The following is a 21,288-nucleotide window of genomic DNA, read 5'->3' on the forward strand; positions in this document are numbered from 1 at the left end:
GATAAAGTAAAAATATGGAAGAACAAAACAAGATATACAGCACAAACCTGTTTATTTTTTCATGAAGTTGCAAAAAAGAAATACTCAAGGAATGTTTAACATTTTGTAACAGTTCAGTTGTGGTGAATTTGTCAAAAATTGACATTTCATGTTTTAGTGTTTTTTTATCAGATCAAAAGGGCTGGAAACATATATTACAAAAGAAATTAATATTAAAAATAATATTTTTCATTTTATTTTTCTATGTACTTATTTTCTGTTTTTAACTATTAAATTCCAAAAAGTTACTTCATTTGTTATTGTTTATTTTCATTCATCTTATTTTTCTCTTTTCTATTTTTTTTGTGTGCTTTACTTCTTTTTATACTATTTTCCCTACCAAAATACATGTATAAGATATAGTAGATTTGCTTGAATGCTATTATTTATTAATTAATTTTTCAAAATTTACTATTTTTCATTAAATACAGTAATAAATAGTAGATTGTATTAAAATATTTAATACTATCAACTCAATGATTAATAAATTATATATATTTTATTGGTCGGTGTTGAGTCTTGAATACTAATCTAGTTAAAAAGTATTTTTACTTTCTGTAAAATGAATAAATTTTAATTTTAATCCTTGTAAATTTTTAGTTTTAGTCTTTTAAAAATTGAAAATTTACCATTTTTTTATCTTTAATATTGTATGTTACGAGTTAATTACTTATGTGTTAAATAAAAATTTAAATAATCATTCTAGTTAAGTAAAAAATAGTAATGTGATAATATAAGGGGGTGCCATCTAAATAACTTTTAAAATCTGAAAAATAAATGTTATTAATATATTTTAAAATAAGCATTAGATATTAAAAGGAAGGATTTAAAGTTCTAAAAGATGAACATTTTTAAATATTTTTTTTATAAAAACTAAAACAAAAATTTACGCATTTGAAAAAAAAGATAAAAAAGTTATTTCAAATTTTATGAAGATGAAAAATAAACCATAATAATTTTATAAAATATTTGATAATATGAACTCGATATTTAATAAACAAAAAAGATCACTTAATCAAATTTATACTTTTTTTTGAACTTTGTAGTTGGCGTTCTTAAAAGTTGAAATTTTTATTTAGGCATTCCGTGTGGACCATGCTTTACAGAGTTGAATGCTTGGTTTTGAGGTCAAACCAACTCAAACTTCAATCAACGGCTACCATTCATCTTCTCTTCGTGCCAAATATCTGACCCTTCATGTAATCTCAGTTTTTTTTTTCAGTTTTTTTTTTGTATTTTTTTATTGTCCCCTACAAAATCTTGATCTCTATGCTGTTGTGTGGTGTTGTTGTGTTGTGTTAATCTGATTCACAGTTACACACTCTCTCTCTCTGTCACTTGGATCACTCATCTCGCCTCAATTCTCAGGTACTTCTCTGCACTCTTTCTCATGTTTCTGCTTCATTCCCACCTAGTATCTTCCATTTTTATGATCCCCTTTAAGGCCAATTTGACCAAGCTTCCTCATTTTGGATATTTGCGAGGGTGGTATCTTGTATTCAACTCAAATGATCAAGCGTTGACCATCTTATGATTCCTGGGAAATCCATTGACAAAATGTACTTACATAAATAAATGCAAATAATTTTTTTTTCTAGTATCATCACCCTGATATGGAATGACAAGTTTTGTTGCCTTTTTGGAGCATGGAGATCTAAAGTATGTATTTTGAATCGTGTGTTTGTAACTAGCTAATGCTGATGCAAGTGATCCAGCATGTTGCAGTGTTTTCCTTTGCAAATAATTGATCAGAGCGTTAACTTGTGACTTTGGTTGACTTTGATTTGCTGTGTGATTGGATTGGATTTGGATCTTGATCAAGCTAACTTATGTGAAAATTTGCTATCTGTAATTTAGATATGTCGACATCTGATGAGCCAGAAGTGGTGGAAAGGGGTAGCAAGGATGAAAAGCACAAGGAAGATGATAAAGAGGAAGGGAAGGGTGGATTCATTGAGAAGGTGAAGGATTTCATTCACGACATTGGTGAGAAGATTGAGGAAGCTATTGGGTTTGGGAAGCCTACTGCTGATGTTTCTGCGATACACATTCCATCAATTAATCTTCACAAGGCAGATCTTGTTGTTGATGTGCTCATAAAGAACCCAAATCCGGTGCCGATCCCTCTGATTGACATAGACTACTTGGTTGAGAGTGATGGAAGGAAGCTAGTTTCTGGATTGATACCAGATGCAGGCACTGTCCATGCACACGGAGAACAGACTGTCAAAATTCCTCTTACTTTGATTTATGATGACATCAAGCAAACATATGCTGATATTAAACCAGGAAGCATCATTCCTTATAGGGTGAAGGTGAGTCTCATTTTTGATGTTCCCATCTTGGGAAGGCTAACTCTACCTTTGGAGAAAACTGGAGAAATCCCCATACCTTATAAGCCTGATATTGATCTTGAGAAGATTCATTTTGAAAGGTTCTCTTTTGAAGAGACAATTGCAACTCTTCATTTGAAGTTGGAAAACATGAATGATTTTGACCTTGGCCTCAATGCTCTTGATTATGAGGTCTGGCTTGGTGATGTTAGCATCGGTGGTGCCGAACTCACCAAATCTGCTAAAATTGAGAAAAATGGGTTTAGCTATATTGATATTCCAATTTCCTTCAGGCCTAAGGATTTTGGCTCTGCCCTCTGGGATATGATTAGAGGAAGGGGAACTGGTTACACCATGAAAGGACATATTGATGTTGACACTCCCTTTGGAGCAATGAAATTGCCCATCAACAAAGAGGGTGGTACAACCCAACTTAAGAAAAAGAAGGAAGATCGTGATTATGATGATGATGATGAAGATGAGGTTTGTTAAACTTCTTTTAATTATGTTTCTTGATTCCTTTCTATGTTTTCAAAGTTCTCTAGAAAATGATAAGGTATTGGCATGCAACTATACATATCATCAAACAGGATATAGCTTTCAATTCACATATGCAGCCCTTGTCTTGCATATTTTCAATATAGTAGAAATGCTTCAGAATCTAGTATTGAAAAAGAACTTTACCTGTGCTTAGTTGGAAAGATGACAAATAGATTTAGTGAACAATTTTTCGTCTTTCATTGATGAGAAATTTTTATCTGAAACAAGGATGCTTCCCAATAAGTTGTTCCATCTCTTGGTAATGTCTTTATCTTGTATAAGTTGTTCCATAACTTTTGTCTATAATCCTTTTCTTTGCAGGATTGAAGAAGAGTTGTAGCAGGTTATTTACTGGTTATTAATAAAAACGGACTTGAACTTTAAGGCATTACTTTATGAGTTCTGATGGCATTGATATGTATTTTTAGAGATCAAGTTGACATTCAAATTATGAGATAATATCAGAATTTTAGTGAAAATATGCTGCTGCAGTTTGGCTTGTTTTCTTTCTTTTGAACCGTGCTTTTGTTGTACTTATTGATTATCATGACAATCTAATGCTGTCTTAATGTGAGATAAAAGATCATTTGCCTTGGAATTGTATATGGTCAGTTTTCTTTGTCATTCTGGAATTGAGAATTGGTCATGTTATGGCTTCCTTTCAGGGTTGTGTGTGGTCTCCACTTTAAATCAAACAGTTCTATTATTAGTTTGAATCAAAGTGTGCTTGTACCAAACAACATGAAAACACTCCAAAGTTTTATGCCTGTTCTCGTCTAAGTATTAAACAAAAAATGCATCTTCCTCGTAATTGCTAAACATTGGCTACTAAATTCGACCATAAAGAGAAGTTTCTTCTTAGGCTCACATTTGTTGTGCCAAAATATTAGTAATGCTTGATTCAAATGATGAGTATAGCTGTAAGGACAAAACTTAGATACTGTGTGAACTATTTCCCAATCAAAATTGGAGTATTACCTCAATAATCTATTGAATCTTTTAATAATACAGTATTTATTATATAAAAGTTATACTAATATTGTCACATATAAACAACTTTTTGCACACTTATATTGAATATAAACATTGGTTAAATTAAATTTGAAAAACAAACCATTTCAATGCATCAATTAAAAAACTTGTAAACCAGTCTGATTATAAAAACTTATAAACCGATCAAATTATTTTAGTTTGATGGTATATCAAATGCATTGAATAACTTGAACTCGATATGGTAATACATTCTCTTTATTAGTAATAAGGAAAAATATGTCAATATTCATATTTTAGAATTGTTAAATATGATATTTTTTGATTAATTTTTTAGTAATTAAATATTTTAAATGATCTAATACTTGTTTTTATAAATTTTTTTTAAATATTTTAATTTATCTTTTCATTCTTAAACTATATATATACAATATGGGTCAACTAGGCGTCAATAGTATGAGATGGAAAGAATCATGGTAAGCATTGTGGTTTGGAAGAAAAATACCCATTGAATTATGAAAAAAAATCATTTTTCAAAAAAATTGAATTATCATTTGAAATAATTATATTATATGGTTTTAATAAGTTTCTTAAATTTTGTAATAGTTATCTTAAAAGTATACCAATAATAATTTTTTATTAGTTTTTTTAATAAATTTTAATTAGTTGATACTATAACATTTTATACTTAAAATGCTTAGAGATGAAACTCTAACTGCTTATTCATACATAAAATTGTTACTCTTAATCATTATGTCATCGTAGTAAGTGTTTAACATGGAATGATAATATCTATGAAATCAGAAATAGAAATCAATGTTGGTTCAAGTCTTTTTATTGTTAATGGTTACATTTGGTTGTGACAGATAGTTTCTTGCATGGAACATTGTCATAACAAATCATAAATAATAACGAGTTTTTCATTTCTTTGTTTTTTCTGTCAAGAGAAAAAATAGCTAAATAATGTTAGTAGACTATTTCTTTCCAATTTTCTTTTCATAGGGAAGCATAATATAGGGATACATTATTCATTAGTTGTGTTTCTATGTTGTATATATCAATTTATGTAGCGTGACTACTATATAAAGATACTAGTCATACAAAAAGAATAATTACGTAGCACAAATGAATAATGATTAATTATTAAAAGTTAATTCGCTGCTATATTTTATATATGTATTTAAACATGGCATAAGAATCCTTTTCGATTTCCCACCGAAGACTTACAAAAAAAATGAAAACTTTAAAAAACACTTGCAAGACAATGAAATATAGTTACTTATCATCCCTTCAAAATATGATTTGTATTCAATTGTTAAAATTGGTCAAAATCTTTGATCACACTATGGCGATAAAATGTCACCATGCATGAGGAAGATATGCGTACATCCAAAACAAAATTGGATTTGAAAGTAGCTAGAAAATCATGATTAGAAGAGTTAAGAAAAAAATAGTATACTAAAATATGCTACCGGCGGTTCTGACTTGGAAGCAAGCAGTCATATGTAACCATGTGTGATATCACAGAGAGCTTGTCTGAAGTTTGCAGTCCAGGGGCTGCCAAATCTATTATATCCTCACGCAAACTGTTCATGATATAATTGATTTAGCAATTTTAACAATCATAAAATTCACACCCTTTTCTTGTATTTAAACAGTTAGAGGATATAAATATAAATCCGATAAATAGGAAGTGAGTGAACAATTATAGCTGAGACAAAAAGAGTGCAACTAACCTCTCCCACTCTCCAGAAGCTTCTGCGTGCCCTTTGATAGAATGATATAGGCGATTCAGGCTATAGAGTGCCAATCCAAACATACATTGTGCATCTCTCTCCTGTAGATAACATCTAACATTAACTTCCCATCTTTCTTCCATCCATCTCCTTCAAATTAACTAAGGATTTCTTTGTTTTAAAGTTAAATAGAATTGATTTTAAACCATTAAAAATAATTGGAACATATTCCCAAATTAATGTCATAAATTTCACGTTAGAACACGTGTCATGGTGGGAGAAATATTGGTGAACCCCACTCCCACAGTGAAGAACATTTTTCATATACTCTATCATGATTATTCTAGACCAACTCGGCCTAGGTGAATTGTCTCCATAATATGTGTGTGTGAGCGACGAGAGTTGAAACTTCATTTTGGGAGGGCTAAATAAAATCAAGCGTCATATATGTATGCACAAATGACGTGACTTTATAGACGTGAAACTTCAATGCAGGAAGAACTGTAGTCACATGTATGTAAAAGAATCAGGAAAGCTTCTTACCAGCCCTTGGTCAACATAATTTTGGTACCGCACAATCCTTTTCTTAACCTCAGCAACAAGTAACCTCCTCTGAATGCGAGCAACTCTACCTCTTCCCTCAGCTTTGGTATCCTAATTTATACAAACTTTTTTTATCAATGCTAGTGAATAAAAAAATTCTTTTTAAGAGAAAAGATAATGAAGGCAATACTGAAACAAGTTGACAAATCTGACACTAGGGGTCAAAGAAACGAAAGCAAAACCAGAAAGTAACGAAAAACAGAGCTTCGGAAATTTTATTCTTCCCAAACCAAAAAGAAGGCAAGGGATGAATATATATACAGCCGAATCAAAGAAGATCAAACTTTAAGCAAAACAAGAAAAATAACAGCAAAACAGACTAATCTTTAAGATGGTCTAACCAACCTGAAAGCAAACTACACGGTCTGAGTTGTGTACACAGACGGTCTAGTAAGAACAAAAAGGCTAGATGATCAAAGACTAGGCTGTCTACAAGAACAAACAAACTAGACAATTTGAAATGGAGATCATCTACACACAACACACTAGACGGTCTACACACAACAATACACTAGACGGATATCGTCTACACACAACAATACAGACAGTCGAGCGAGAGACTGTCTATGACCATACCACGACTAGACAGCCTAAGGGAAAACCATCTACACGACCAAAGACACATTAGACGATCTCCTCGTAAACAAAGATGACAAAACAAAGGTTTATCAAAATCACTGGAAATTATATAACTAAATTATAATGAGTGAAAATTCAAGGACAACCAAAAATAAGTAACTTCATAACACTGTAGAGCATCCTCCAATCAATGAGGCAGTAACAAAATTCTTAAAAGTTGGAGGGCAGTTAAGTATAACAAATAAAGGATGAAATTGAGCAGGTTTGATACAAAATAGAACACCTTTTTGACCTAATCAAGTGATATTAGGATACATATGTCGACTAGAAACAGGTACTGTAATATCTACCCCATAAGTTATAAACCAATTTGCTTAAAACCACTTTAGTGCTCATAATTTCATGTATGTATATTTTTGATATGAAACTTTAATTGCACATTTGGTCTTCCAGTTTTTCAAAAAGTAAGCAATTTAGTTCACCATTAATATATATCATTCAATTTTTAATAGCAAATGTTAATATATCGATAAAGATAGTGTTAAAACTTGTTAAACCTTGCAATTAATATTTTATGTGAATATTTGACACTATAATTACTGATAGACATGTAATACTTTTTATTAGTAATTGGATAACATCAACAGTAGACCAAAATGCTTAATTTTGGAAAAATGAATGACCAAATGCGCAATTAAGTTTTAATAGAGACCAAAATTGCATATCTTAAAATTGCATGGCATAGAAATTGCACAATGTGTAATTTAAATTTTTATAGGGACTAAAATTCTAACAATATCCAACCATACACAAAAAATGTGTCACTCCAAACAAGATCCACACTCCAACTCATTCATACAAGTTTTCTTATGTAAGAACTGCAGTATGATATTTGGATTCCTATCAGCATTATGATCATAATTTTTTGCAAACTAAACAAGGGAAATTACCTTTTTGAACCATGCACGTACTACCATGATGAGTAAAAGAGAGAGAAAGAATGCAGGTAAAGCAGTCAGAACGGCAAAGTTGATTTCATTTGCCCGTAGAATCTGGTTCAGCTCTAGCATTGCCCTGACCAAAATATTATATTGAGGAATAAAAACAATGTGAATATTTATTTAAAATTTTATATTCAAATAAACTCACGTCTCAGTATCCAGCTTGAGCTTCTGAACCTGGAATATTGAAGAATTATGTTAAAAACTTAAACAGATGTAACATATAACATATGAATTACATTACCTGAATAAGTATAGCGCGAACCAGCTCTCCATTGAGAAGGTTTTGAATAGGATGCATGAGTTCCTTCTCATACCTGCATTTATACTTGAGAGAATTAGATCTTAGCACATGATAAACACCAATGTTACAAGAAATGGAGTGATACTAAGAATTTACTAATAAGGTTTCTAAATTCAAAATTTCTTCCTATTACATTATATCGAGAGGACTACAATATATAAAATTCACTTTCTGTATGTAATTGTCCTTTGATTCCATCAAAATCCAAGTTTTAATTTTAATTTTAAAATATATTCAATCAATATAAATTGAAAATATTTTGTATGAACATCCCAGTAGGCATAATATCATAAAAAATTGCTTACAGGTAAATCTATGTATCTACTTCAAATTCAATTACAGAAGCAACTTACTACCATTGGACCAGTATAACTAGAGATATTCCAACTCACCTATCCATGACTATCTCAAGCATTTCCTGGTCTGAAGCATTCGCTGGGATATTCTGACCCCTTGCTTGCTCACTGAATGCCAACAACATCCTGCACAGAATTTTTTTAGAAATAGTTACTAAGAAAGCAATATCCAATCATCCATGCAACCACCATGCTTTCAATATCGAGTAGATTACTATTGCAAGTCAAATTTAATATCAATGAATATGACCAAATGCAATTCCAGGTAGTCCTAAAAAAATGAAATAATTGATAGCCCAAAGGCTAGTTAACTCTAATAGATCCTTACTGTTGAACATGTTTTTATCTCGTTTCTTATAAATCCATATTCTTCAGATAGAGATTTAGGTGGTATAAGAGGATTACATTTCTATCTATGGTACAAAAGGATGCTAGAGAACATAGTAAAATATCATGGTAGATAACCGGACTACAGTGAATCGTGAAGATTACACAAAAATAGCATCGTACATCTGTTGCATAAATTTCATTAATTGATGATTTTTATCTCTAATCAAATTAAATCTTCTACGGATAGAATCAGCCCTAATTCAAGCCACAGAAGATACTCAACGCAGCTCATTAAAATTTGCTAGGTCCCAATAGTTTCACAAACAGTTACACCACCCATAATCCTTCAAACAGTCCTTCACAGGCATCACACACACCTAAGGCTGGAAAAATGTACATGAATTGAACTAAACTATTCTAAAACTGAATTAAACTTTAGAAAGAACTAAACTTTATTGTATAATGGTTTGAAAGAATTGAATTGAAGTGCCTCATGTTAGTGAACTGAACCAAATTGAACTACCCTAAATTGCTTTTGAATTGGTTGAACTATTCGAATTGTTTGAATTATTACCAATTAATATCTTATTTTAGAGTTATATTTTCCAATCTCACAAGTCATAGTCCAGTTTAGTTCAAACAATTCTATTTAGGAACAATTCAGTTCGGTTTTCTTTTAAACAATTTAGTATTTTTTTAACATCTCCATTTTGAACAAACAACCCTACACGTACCCAACACTGTTCACTAACTTGCATACATGCATATTCTATTATGAATGAATAAGACCAAGCACATGCGTAATTACATATAAACCAGAAGCAAAGTTCAATGACTCACACGAAGCTTTTCCATACTAATCTATACTGTCTAATAAGTTAATAACAATTAATTGAATAGTGGGTTATTGAAAGGAAGGGTTCTTCTGAATCTTCAAAAGTTTTAAAATTACTTAACATATATTGTTGTTTATTTGATATTTTATTTAGAAAAATAAATTTAAAATAAGAATAATATGATTTCGTTTTCTTTGTAAAACAAAAGGTCCTAATGGGTTGAGAGTTTTTACTTCAACTGGAAGAAACATCAACAATTTATATCGAAAGAGAATTATAGAAACAAAATTATTAAGGTACCTAAGTAATAGCATACAATGCAAAACTATAAACAATTATGTTAAAATAAGCATCCAAAGCACATAGATTCTATACAGGTTTAGTATTAAAGAAAAAGGAGAACAACATATTTAAAAACCAAACCTGTGTAATGAGTTTGAAGTTAACTGCACCTCTTCGAGGTCCATAATACCTTGATGTCTCTTTCTGAATGTCTCAAAAAGTTCGTCCCTAATGGATAAAATCTAAAAATTGATTGCTTCAGCATATATACAAAGATGTGGGACACAGTGACAAACAAGAGGGCTCAAATCTCAAACAGTAATTTTTATAGGGATTATTTTAAAGGATTTTATGTGGTTTCAACTGGTGGATTTAACCCAACCAAAGTACAATGAGTACTCATGGGATATTAAATAAAATTCTAGGGCCAGGCTTAATTTAAACATAAGAAACAAAACACTCCTTCTAGCTTTATAATATTCTAAGGGCTTCCATATTTTTATGCTGGAATCCACCTCGCCTGCATAATACACTTTAGATCAGCTACTAGACAATATTAAACCTTATTTCATCCTTCCATCCTACATCAATCACAATCACAATCACAATCACAATCAGTTTGGTTAACTTTTCAACAGATATCAAGATGGGAATGAAGAGGGAAAAGACTCAAGGAAAAGAATTTTGTCCATTGCTTGCTGAAAATGGACTTTTAGGAAGGCTACATAGTTAATTCTAATTATCAAATAGATTGAGATTTGGAGGGGAAATGCAGCTAAGCAAATTTTACAATGCTTACTACAGCTCCTATCTCATAAGGATATTTTAAGTCCAACTCTCCTTTATTGAGGATGAAAAAAATGAAAGAATAATGAAAACCCTGGTAAATCATTGAGAAATTTACCGGTTGCTCTACGTGATTCTTAAGAAAGCTAATTGTTGAGTTCCTAGCTTCCTGAACCCAATTATCAAGATCAGAACTTCCCACCAATCTACTATGTCGTAAGAGCCAAATCGAGCATACTGACAGACCAACTGCACCACATGTATAGCGGATCCAATATTGAGTAATTTTCTTGGGCTTTCTATGTTTGATGACCTGAAACATATCACAACCATTAAATTGCAATTTAAAACTTTATTCATGTTACTGAACGGTCCAATCAACATAAACCAACTGAAACTAGAAAAGAATAAGTATTATCAACAAAGTTTATTACTTGTTCAATTTCAAAACCTCCATAGATGACTAAATCCAATATAAATGGTAAGAAAATAGAAGCCCTTGTAATTGACACCAGTCAAGATAAATTTGTCCACTTCTAATTGGCATTGAAGGATTGACGAAGTCCCATGGATTTTTAGAATATAGAAAATAACCGAGTAGAAAATAACTAAGAGACACCTTGAAATGTTTAAGATATAATAAGGAATATTAAATTGATAAGTATTAATGCACTTGGGGAACCAACCCTCAAAAGCTAGCTATTAAGGGGGAAGAACCAAGTGTGTTACTTAGGTACCCCATAATACCCAAGTATCTATTGTAGCACCGCTCCTAGGATGGACTTTCATTCTACAACACTTCACTCAACTCCATCATTGGTCAGAACTCTCGCCGTACATAGCCTTTTTCAAGACACCAACAACCAGCTCTTATACTAACTAATTGATAAGCACCCAAGTACTTGAGGAACACACTTTCAAAAGCTAGTTATTAAGAGGGAAGAATCAAACACTTAAATTCTCCACCTAACATCTCATACTACTTGATGTGGGACTTAGACATCCTATAATACCCAAGTCTCTATCATAGAGTCAGGCCAACTGTTGTCTAACGGAGGGGTTTACTGTTCCATTACCAGTCGAAGCAAAGGGGAGCAAAGTACAACATAACGAGAAAGCTAGGTAAGCAATTAATTTTAACATCCCAATGATGGTATGGCTACTATTCACTTCTCTGATTTTCATATAAAAATGGCTTGCTAACTGAATAGAGTAACACACATGCCCCATGAATCAACATATCTTATGGGTGTGAAACTAATCCCCTTAGGCAAGGAGCATTATAGCTGCCAATTCATTTAATCATGAAGGAACTATTGCCTAATAGCAAACAGAAATGACTCTTCAAATACATAATACCAAACAAAGTTAATATCATGATTGTGGTCGAAACCTTATTTTCAGGAAGGTTGGAAAATATTTCTGTTTAATATCTCATTTTTCAAGTTACTTTTTAGACCTAAAAGGATAAGTAATATTAAGTAAAATATTCAGTTTGTGAAATAAAGCGTATCTATTTAATTATTAAAATTCTGAACAAACAAACAAAAGTCATCTCTTTGAAGTGAGACTTTGCTGATAGAAGTATATAAATTCAAAAGTATTAACAAGAATATTTTTTATACAAAACTTCGTAATTTTTAGTTAGAAAATAAAAAAAATGCTGAACAGTAAGGCACATAAGCAGTACTCCGTTACTGCTCACCAAAAAATCAAAAGAAAATGCTAATTTGCTAATGCTAATAGAGTGAGCTGCCGGAAGTTGCACGATTAACATAGAAGATCTTACAAGAAAAGATATGTATGCGTCCAGCTTGTCTAAATTTTGATAAATTGAATTGATAGCATCTCTTATTTCACAGTCTGTCCACTGAGATCCGTCCTGATTTATTTCTGGCACCTTCTCAAATATCAGAGGGAATGAATAGCTCCCGTCAACAGAAGAATCACTCTGAATAAGCACAAAAGGTCAATTCTAGAAACAATGTTAAGCTGCAAACATGCTCCAGTTTTATTTTGAAAAATCACGGCTCACAGTATTAAGGGTTAAGTTAACGTACATAAATGAAAACAGAGGGAAAAAAGGCAAAAATGAACAACTTTATATATATATACCTCACGCATTGCATGTAGATGCCCAATTGAAGCTTCTAATGTTGAAAACAAATCACTCATTTTAACTAACAAAGTTGGAAGCTCTGTCTCTGGATCTGCCACTAAATCCTCTCCGATTTTATCAACTTCCATATAAACCTGAGCATGACATTTCAAATTTGAAGTAATATCAGAGAATCGATTGATAGAGCAATTCTTCCATATTTATAATTTTCTATTTCCACAGGTGCGTTCAAAAGTGTTTTACAGGTATGCCAGAAGAACTATCCTCATAAAATAAACTCCCCTAAAGACATGAATAAGAGTGCCACAGCCAGGAAAGAGGGGGGGGGGGGGGGGGGGGGGGGGGGAAGTAACCAAAAACCAAGCTAGGGCAATTTGGTAAAAAGCAGCAGCTGCTACAAAAACATGTAAGATACAGCATCACCTTCAAAATCATTCGTCATTCCAAATTTTCTCTTCTACAAATATAAAGATTAATAACTCCAATTTGACAGAATCATGCAACAACAAAACATTATTCACCGTTAAGCGAGCTTGACAACAAGGGACAGGCAAATTATATTCATTCTAATTATGAAAGGCTATTGTAATTTAAACATTAGGAGACAATGAATCAGACAAAGCAAACCTGAGCCAAAAATGTGGCAAGTGAATATCTTAAGCTACTCAAAACAGCTACTCTCTCGTCGATAAAACCAGACGCAGATTGGCACAGACTCTGTGTGGACGAACCCTGGGCAGTGAGTCCACGCAACAACTTAACTGTTTCATCAATAAAAGCCCTTGGACCCCTCTCAAAAATCATGAAACGTGCCTTCTGGGAATCTGACCTCTGAAATTTTAAACAAATAAGCAGTGTAACTATTTCCAGAATAGACATAGTATGAACTAAAAGACATGAAAGATAAAAATAAGAAAGAAAACACAAACTGTTTTATTACAAGTTAAAGTTAGTTTATAGGAAAGCTTATTTTTAATCTATGCATTAGTTAAAATTGGCTTATGCAGTAACTCAGTTAGATTATTTTTTCTTCTTAATTCTTTTTGGAAATATTTATAATACAAAGATAACAAAACAAAATGACAAGATATTTAAAAACAGAACCTTAGCTCTGAACTGCCAGAAGTGGAGATTCTTTTGAATGCTATGCAAATTTATCAAAATACGCTCCAATATGCCCTCCACAATACCATGCACTCTGGATCTTTTGGTAATGAGCCTGCAAGGGAACACAACACCAAACATAAAAAACCCTAACATTCATTCGTTCCATCCATGAAGAAATAGAAAGAGAGCTGAGAATAAAATGAAAATGAAATTTAAACACGAACGAATATTCATCAATTTAGGGTTGATTTTGAAGAAGTGAATAGGAAAATGAGCGTACACAGGAGAGTCGAGCGAAGAGGAGGGTAACGGAAGAGGAAGACATTCCCGACGCGGTGTTGATCTGAAGCGGATTGCGAAATTGGAGATAAAGTTTTTAGGGTAGAAAGGATAGAGAGCGTGGATTCGATTTCGAATATAATGAGAATAAAATTGTGAAAGAAAAGTTGTGTTTTCGGTGGATTCGGTTTCCGATAGTGGAACCGCCATGAGAACCACTGCTCCAAGCTTCGCGCCGCTCAAACAAACTTTTCTTACACTTTTTGACTGTGTGTAGTAGTTTTTTTTTTCTCTTTTAAAATTAAATTATTTTGATTTAGTTTCGCCCAACCTTTTCACATATTCACAGTCAAAAAGCCTAACCCTTGTATTCTAACATCACCTAAATCACAGACAAAGTGAAATAAAGCCATTCAACTATTTATGAAAATTTAAAACATTTCAAGTGAGATATTAGCTAAAATATTTAAAAAATAATAATTATAAAAATATAAAAGTAAGATGGTTGTGAAGATGATTTTTTTAGCAAACTAGTGCAATTTAATATGTTAATGATCGAATTGAGTAAAATTTTAAAAAATTATAAAAATAGCCAAGTCTTGACAAGGTAACATGATTTTTATTTTCTAAAAGTAAAGTTGTGTGAATGTTGCATGATTTCAGTATTATCAGCATGATTTTTGTGTAATTAATATTGTTAGTTAAATTTAATTATATTAAAAACATGTTTACACTCTAGCACGACTTCCATTCAAATAAACTGAATCGTGTTATCTTAACATGATTTCACTTTCAGGAAGTTAGGTTTAACATGACTTTTTCACAATAAAGTTGTATCAATGATAAATACAATTTTTTTTCACACTTATTAACTTTAATCATAAATTGTTGGAATGTAATAATAAATAAATTTATTATTTTAAATAAGATTTATATAATTAGATTTATTTTGACCTTATTTATTTTGTGGTTTTTAGATTATACCGTGTATATGGAGTGTTTCTCTTTGTAAATGGACCGTCTCAAAATTATATTTTTTATTCTAAATGGTTAGAATTTTATTTAGTCTTTAAAAAAAATTATGAATTCAACAAAAGATTCATATTGTATCTTTAGTTTTCCCAAATAAATTACTACAATTGTAAAATATTGTATTTATTAAAAAAATGATATTATTGTAATTAAATTTATTTTAGCAAGTAATATATTTATTGTGTTAATTTACATTTACTTTGGCACGAAAAGAGTATTTCTTTTTTAGAAAATGTTCCCAACATTATAACGAAAACTTACAAAAACTTAAAACTCATTATCTATAACTAGCGAACACAGGCACTAACGTGTCTGTGTATCCGATTTTTTTATTTCTTTAGTATTTTTTTTATTTTTCAAAAATAAGTTAAAGAGTAGTGGAGAGAGAAAATGGAAAGTAGGTACCTATATAGGAGAGAAAGTGGAAAGTAGGATATGTGGGTTATGTGTAGTGGAGAATCATAAAATCTGTTTCTTAAATCAATTTTAATAAAAATAAATATGAGTTTAAATCAGAAAAGTAACGTACCAAATCTCCACTCTCCTGCTGGTCCACAAAATATTACAAATATCTTTAATTTTTTATTTAATAGGGAATAAGATCTTTAAAACAGAAAAGTAACTAATCAATCTCTCCACTCTCTCCATCCTCCCCACTCTCCAGTTAAATAATAACAAATAAAATAAATTTTAAAATTAAAAAATATTTTATTAATTTTTGAAATTATAAAATGTCCAAATAACCAAAATAAATTAATACAATAAATTATTAAGTAAGGATAAAATGGAAAAAAAAATTAAGAGCAGTTAAGAGGAGAATAAGAAATGACACAATGACCATAATACAATAATAAAATTAAATATTAATATAAGGATAAAATAGGAAAAAAAGATTAAGAGCAGTTAAGAGGGGAATCCCCTTTATATATAGGTATAGATATATAAATATATATGTATATGTTTATTGGATTGTTTAAATAATTCTTTAACGGATCTAGATTCTTTTTCGAGCTTAAACTTTTTTATTACTTTTCTCCAATAACAAACATTAAATGGGTCTTGAGATAATTTTTTTATCGTTTAAAATTACTTAAACAAATATGACATATAAAATAAGCAAAAGATTTAACATCAATAAATAATAAATAAATATATTTAACTCAAAATCTTAAGACAATAAATAAATCTATAAATTATGCAGAAGTACACAGAAGCTGAAGTTTGCAAGCTTTCTAACAAGAGGGTCTAGGGGATGTACTTGTAGTCTGTGTGTTGTAATGGCTTCTAGGCAGAATTCCATCTACATGTGCTATAAAACTCTCACCTACTGTGACAATTATGCAGTAAAACAATAACGCAGAGTCAAGAAATCTGCCTTTTGAAGCTTTGTAGGCCACCAAAATTATAATGTACTCCTGTTATAGAAGTCATGGGTGCAGCAGAGGAACCCTGCTGTTAGCATAAGCAGGGTAGGGATGCAGATTTCATTGGCTTTGGATGGATAATTTTCAATGCTTGTACTAAGTTTTTAATTCAAGAAAGTTGTTTCTTTACCTAGTTTTTCTCATAATACTTGTTAAATAAATAGAATGAAGCAGATGCTTAAATCCTTATACAAAATGCACAAAATCTTACAATATTAAATAAAGTTCCTTCTAGCTAGGCTATATGCTTTTCAGCCAAAGCCATGAATAAAAAATCGTAAAACACTTAAGAGGAATGTTTTAAAGCACAGCAAAACCAGAAAAGGAGAAAAAAAATCTGCTAGAAAAAGCAAAGGCACTGTCTTTATGTGGATCAGTTGCTGGCTGAAATTAACTTAGCAGCCAGTAATAAAGCATGCTATCTTAATGGACAACTTTACCTCACTATTCCTCTTTCACTTATCTTCTAACAGATTCTCCTACTCTCCATCATGCCCCTTAACCATAATCTTCTGCATAAACCAGAATTTCTGTTCCACTAAAAGCATATCTTTGCTGCATGCAACCCTGTTTGATACTACTTGCTTTAAAGCTTTAGTCTTTGATTTCCACTGACAGTAGATGATGTTCCAATGTGTCTTCCTAACAAACCAAGCCATTCCTCTTCTCTTTATTAACTGCTGAGCTTCTGCTACCCATTCATTCTTCTCATTTCCTTCTCAATTCCTTCAACCGCAGCAAAGATACTTCATTCATCTCACGTGCATCAAGACTCACAGAACAGCATCTGATAGCATGTATCAGAAAAACTTGAAAGAAGACATATCCTAACTGTTAGGATCCTTGTAGTAACAGCTACTGGTTTTCTTTGGGCTTGTAATTGACCCTTATTGTACTTTTGTGGTTGTTACCTCCCACCAGCGTCTAGATATGGAAATAGATGAATTTAAGAATTTGGAGAGAATGGTGAACCTTTTACATTTGGAACCCACCTCTCCTTCTCTTTTACTTTAGGAATCTAGCAGTCCTTCGGTTTTAATTTTGGAATACGATTCTCTTGCTTTTCCCTCGTTACTTTTGGTTCCAATAAATAAGAAAAAAATAATATTATAGGTCCTTTGGTATCAGAAAAAACAAATTATACATTAACCAATCAATTATTATTATTTTACATTTTATTTTTATTTTTTTTACTTTACCATTAAATTTCCAACTTCCATTTATATTATCACTATTTTTTCCGTACATTTAACCATCCAAAGTTTCAGTTTTCATATATTTTAAAAAAATAATTTTATTTACAGAAAAGAATCCTAAGGCCAAAACAAAATACATAAAAAAAAATTAAAAATTATGCAATAGTAAAAGGCCATGCAGGAGCAATGTTTAAACAGCAAGAGGAAGTTTGAAGAACAGAAAAGAATAGAATAGTGGTAGAAAGAGGAGTCTCTTGCACTACTGCAACAATAATATTTGATTCTCCATCAACACACATCTATCTTCTTTCAAGGATCACCACTGGTAAACTTCTCATCACTTTCACTTCTTCTTTATTCTCTCTACTCTTTAGGTTCTACTATTACCTGTGCTATTCTCTGATGTAAATTAAAGTTTGAGTCTTTCATTTTGGTTAGAAAATGATGAATCCTGATGTGGAAGTTTCGGATGAGTCCAACATAAAGATTACAATATCACGAGATTATCTGAGCCATGACCAAACTCTTCCCCCTGTTGCTGTCACACCATCATCAGGTTTTTTCATACAATAATATCGGAAGATAGATTTAAGTTCCAAAGAAGATGATATATATATATATATATATATATATATATATAGAGTGATTAAAATTACAGTGACTAAAATTAAGTTTGAAAGGATTGCAGAAATGTTATGGTGTGCATTTTCGGGTGACTGGAGTAAAATGGAAGACATTGTTAAAAATGATCCAAGTAGTGTACGCATTCAATTCATTGGATCAGGCAACACAGCTCTTCATATAGCAGCAGGTGCAGGGAACACTAGTTTTGTTGAAGAGTTGACTAAGCTTATGAAGCCAGAAGACCAGCTAATACCAAACTTCCAAGGGATGCTTCCAGTTCACTTGGCTGCTTTATCTGGCCACGGCAGAATAGTGAAAGATTTATGCTCTCAGCAGCGTCTGCTTGACAAAATGGCTTACAAGGATATTCGAAAACTCTTTTTCATCACCATTAGCAACAACATGTTTGGTAAGTGCATCTACAACAATTAAACATCCTTGTTTACCATTTCTTCTTATCTAATTATCTTTTACTACTTCTTATATTATCATGTTTATCAACTCAACCAATCAACTGATATGATTCTATATCATTCAGTTTAATTCAGTAGAACACAAGAACAAATTTAATGATCAGTTCAAATTATTTTGATCGAAACTCTGATCAGATTCAATATATAATTTTGAATTTAGTTGGACTCTGATCAGATTCAGAAAATAGAGAGGAGACTAGAGAAAATTAAAAATGATACTCTTTCTCATTCATTAGGTAACGAAGTAAAGTATCTCACAAAGTAAAATACCCTTAATGCATACTAACTCATCTTTTCATTTTCTCGCAACCATCATTTTGTAATTACTATTTCTGACAGCCTTGTACATGTTCATCATCTCTATATAATTTGTGCATTTGACAGATGTGGCCATCACAATATTTAAAAAATGTCCCCTTGAATTGAGCACTGCAAGAGATGAAGAGCAGCTAACAGCAATGCATATGCTGGCGCGAAAGCCGTCAACAGTATTACGTAAGCTTCATTTCCATTTTGGTTCTTAATTAACTTAGAAATTTATGCATACAAAAGCAAGAATTACTCCTTAATTGTCGATATTCAGTGTTATAATGGTAATGATTAGATATTTATTAAATTATTAGTCTCATAATTACAAACGTATAGCAACTGATGAGCAACTATATTTGCACTTTTAATTTTAAGTCAGGAGTAAAATATAGAACTTTCTAAATAGCAAATATATTAACTTTTTTCTTATTTTAGGCATGGAATTAGAGGACGACAAAGATGATAAAGGATCGGGTATTATATTGCTGAGAGGGATATGGGCTGAAGTTGGAAAGTTGAAAATAGAAGAGACTTTTGCGTTGATTACTCAACCTTCGGTAGTGTTGTTTGATGCAATACAATCAGTAAGCCACAAGGAAGTAATAAACATGTTTTTGAAGTGTATTGAAATACTCAGCACAGTAAAGGACCCTAATGGACGGAACCTACTGCACTTACTTTTTCTACATCGACGTGATGATATCTTTAATACGCTTGTAAATCATAGGAAAGAGCAGTTAGTACGAGCAGTGGACAATGAAGGTAACAACGTTCTACACTTGGCTGCGCTTTTTCCAATTCAATTCCAATCATTCTCAGGTTCAAGTGCATACATTCAAATGCAAAGAGAGCTCAAATGGTTCAAGGTGAATTCATTCATTTCCATATTCTTATTCAGTCATTCTTTATTAGTATTGTATTGTAAGATATCAGTTCCACAAATCTTTACATACTTTTTGTTGATAAATAGAAAGCTCAGGAAAGCGTTCCTAGTGAATTAAAGAGTGTGATAAACAAGAAGGGGAAGAGACCAATTGATGTATTTTATGATGAACACAATCAGTTATCTAAAGATATCAAAGAAGCAGCCAAAGGAATAGCAGATTCTGGAATGATTGTAGCAACGCTTGTTGCTACCGTAGCATTTGCAGCTGCTCTCACTGTTCCAGGTGACAAGAACAATAACTGGTTCATTGTCTTCATCTTCACGAACGCAGTCGCATTATTCACTTCTTCTGCGTCCATACTCTCTTTCTTGTCAAATTTCACTTCTTCAAGATTTGCACAAAGTGAATTTGTGGTATCACTACATCCCAGCTTGACTTTTGGACCTGTGTTACTAATCATCTCCGTTGCTTCTATGGTTCTGGCTTTCATTGCAGCAACCTTTCTCATATTTGCTCACACAACCAAGTGGGTTTCTTATACAGTGGCTCCAATGGGCGTTTTCGCATTACTTTTGTTTCTTCTCTTTCAATCTAAGTTCTGCGACCAACTCTTTTGGTCCAGCTACTATCGTCCCAAACTTGAGTAACTTATTACTTACGCACCTACATTACCATCATTAAGTGTTTTTTATCCAATTTTCCTGTGTTTTAATTACTCCATGGTTGCTGTCTCCACCTCATTGTATCATTTGTTTATGAAACAATAAAGTTTGTGTTTGAATTTGATGAGATTATTAAAAATGCAGCACAACTCATAGGGTGGAGGGAGAATGGCGTGAAGGGAAGAAACACTATAAGGACACTGATGAAAATTTGTGTACTGTTAACTATCAGAAGATGTATGAGTAGGTTCTAAGTGTGGTGCTCAACATGGTTATTTGTAAATTTTTGATATAATTCTCAGCCAAGGACACAAAAGGGTTTGTTTCTTGCTGGAGGAAAAGGAAGCAGAATTTGACAGTCAAGGTAGTGAGCAGGAAATCAGGAAGGATGGAGGAGACAAAGGGTATGCTAGTCTGATTCATGGTTCTTTCCAGCACCAAAAATACCCTTCGGGGAAGTA

At 31.9% G+C, this 21,288-nt stretch overlaps 3 protein-coding genes across 6 annotated transcripts; 2 read left to right on the forward strand and 1 right to left on the reverse strand.

The window, feature by feature from the left end:
* The first annotated feature begins 1,323 nt into the window (after window positions 1–1,323).
* On the forward strand, window positions 1,324–3,510 carry LOC137826768 (uncharacterized). Of its 3 annotated transcripts, XM_068632904.2 has the most exons (3): window positions 1,324–1,407; window positions 1,897–2,855; window positions 3,234–3,510. In XM_068632904.2, the coding sequence occupies exons 2-3, from the start codon at window positions 1,899–1,901 to the stop codon at window positions 3,237–3,239; spliced, it is 963 nt and encodes a 320-aa protein (XP_068489005.1). In that variant the 5' UTR covers window positions 1,324–1,407; window positions 1,897–1,898; the 3' UTR covers window positions 3,240–3,510. The 3 variants fall into 3 exon arrangements, with proteins under 3 accessions (XP_068489005.1, XP_090149560.1, XP_090149561.1); XM_090293434.1 differs by lacking the exon at window positions 3,234–3,510 and having other exon boundaries at window positions 1,897–2,864; XM_090293435.1 differs by lacking the exon at window positions 3,234–3,510 and having other exon boundaries at window positions 1,324–1,398; window positions 1,895–2,864.
* A 1,664-nt stretch (window positions 3,511–5,174) lies between these two features.
* On the reverse strand, window positions 5,175–14,615 carry DGS1 (dgd1 suppressor 1). Of its 2 annotated transcripts, XM_068631193.2 has the most exons (14): window positions 14,222–14,615; window positions 13,939–14,053; window positions 13,462–13,665; window positions 12,831–12,968; window positions 12,505–12,666; window positions 10,834–11,028; window positions 10,071–10,171; window positions 8,518–8,607; window positions 8,066–8,138; window positions 7,970–7,998; window positions 7,771–7,894; window positions 6,182–6,292; window positions 5,639–5,739; window positions 5,175–5,488 (listed from the first exon to the last, which is right to left on the reverse strand). In XM_068631193.2, the coding sequence occupies exons 1-14, from the start codon at window positions 14,428–14,430 to the stop codon at window positions 5,371–5,373; spliced, it is 1,770 nt and encodes a 589-aa protein (XP_068487294.1). In that variant the 5' UTR covers window positions 14,431–14,615; the 3' UTR covers window positions 5,175–5,370. The 2 variants fall into 2 exon arrangements, 1 of the variants encoding a protein (XP_068487294.1); XR_016514826.1 differs by lacking the exon at window positions 7,970–7,998 and having other exon boundaries at window positions 14,222–14,523.
* A 3,453-nt stretch (window positions 14,616–18,068) lies between these two features.
* LOC137826863 (uncharacterized) lies at window positions 18,069–20,956 on the forward strand. The gene is made up of 6 exons (XM_068633013.2): window positions 18,069–18,197; window positions 18,311–18,428; window positions 18,561–18,905; window positions 19,354–19,464; window positions 19,714–20,144; window positions 20,249–20,956. Exons 2-6 carry the CDS (start codon window positions 18,314–18,316, stop codon window positions 20,810–20,812), a joined length of 1,566 nt encoding a protein of 521 aa, XP_068489114.1. The 5' UTR covers window positions 18,069–18,197; window positions 18,311–18,313; the 3' UTR covers window positions 20,813–20,956.
* The last annotated feature ends 332 nt before the right edge of the window (window positions 20,957–21,288 follow it).

This window comes from Phaseolus vulgaris, chromosome 8, assembly GCF_051622355.1.
Source record: "Phaseolus vulgaris cultivar YP4 chromosome 8, ASM5162235v1, whole genome shotgun sequence".
Lineage (NCBI taxonomy): Eukaryota > Viridiplantae > Streptophyta > Magnoliopsida > Fabales > Fabaceae > Phaseolus > Phaseolus vulgaris.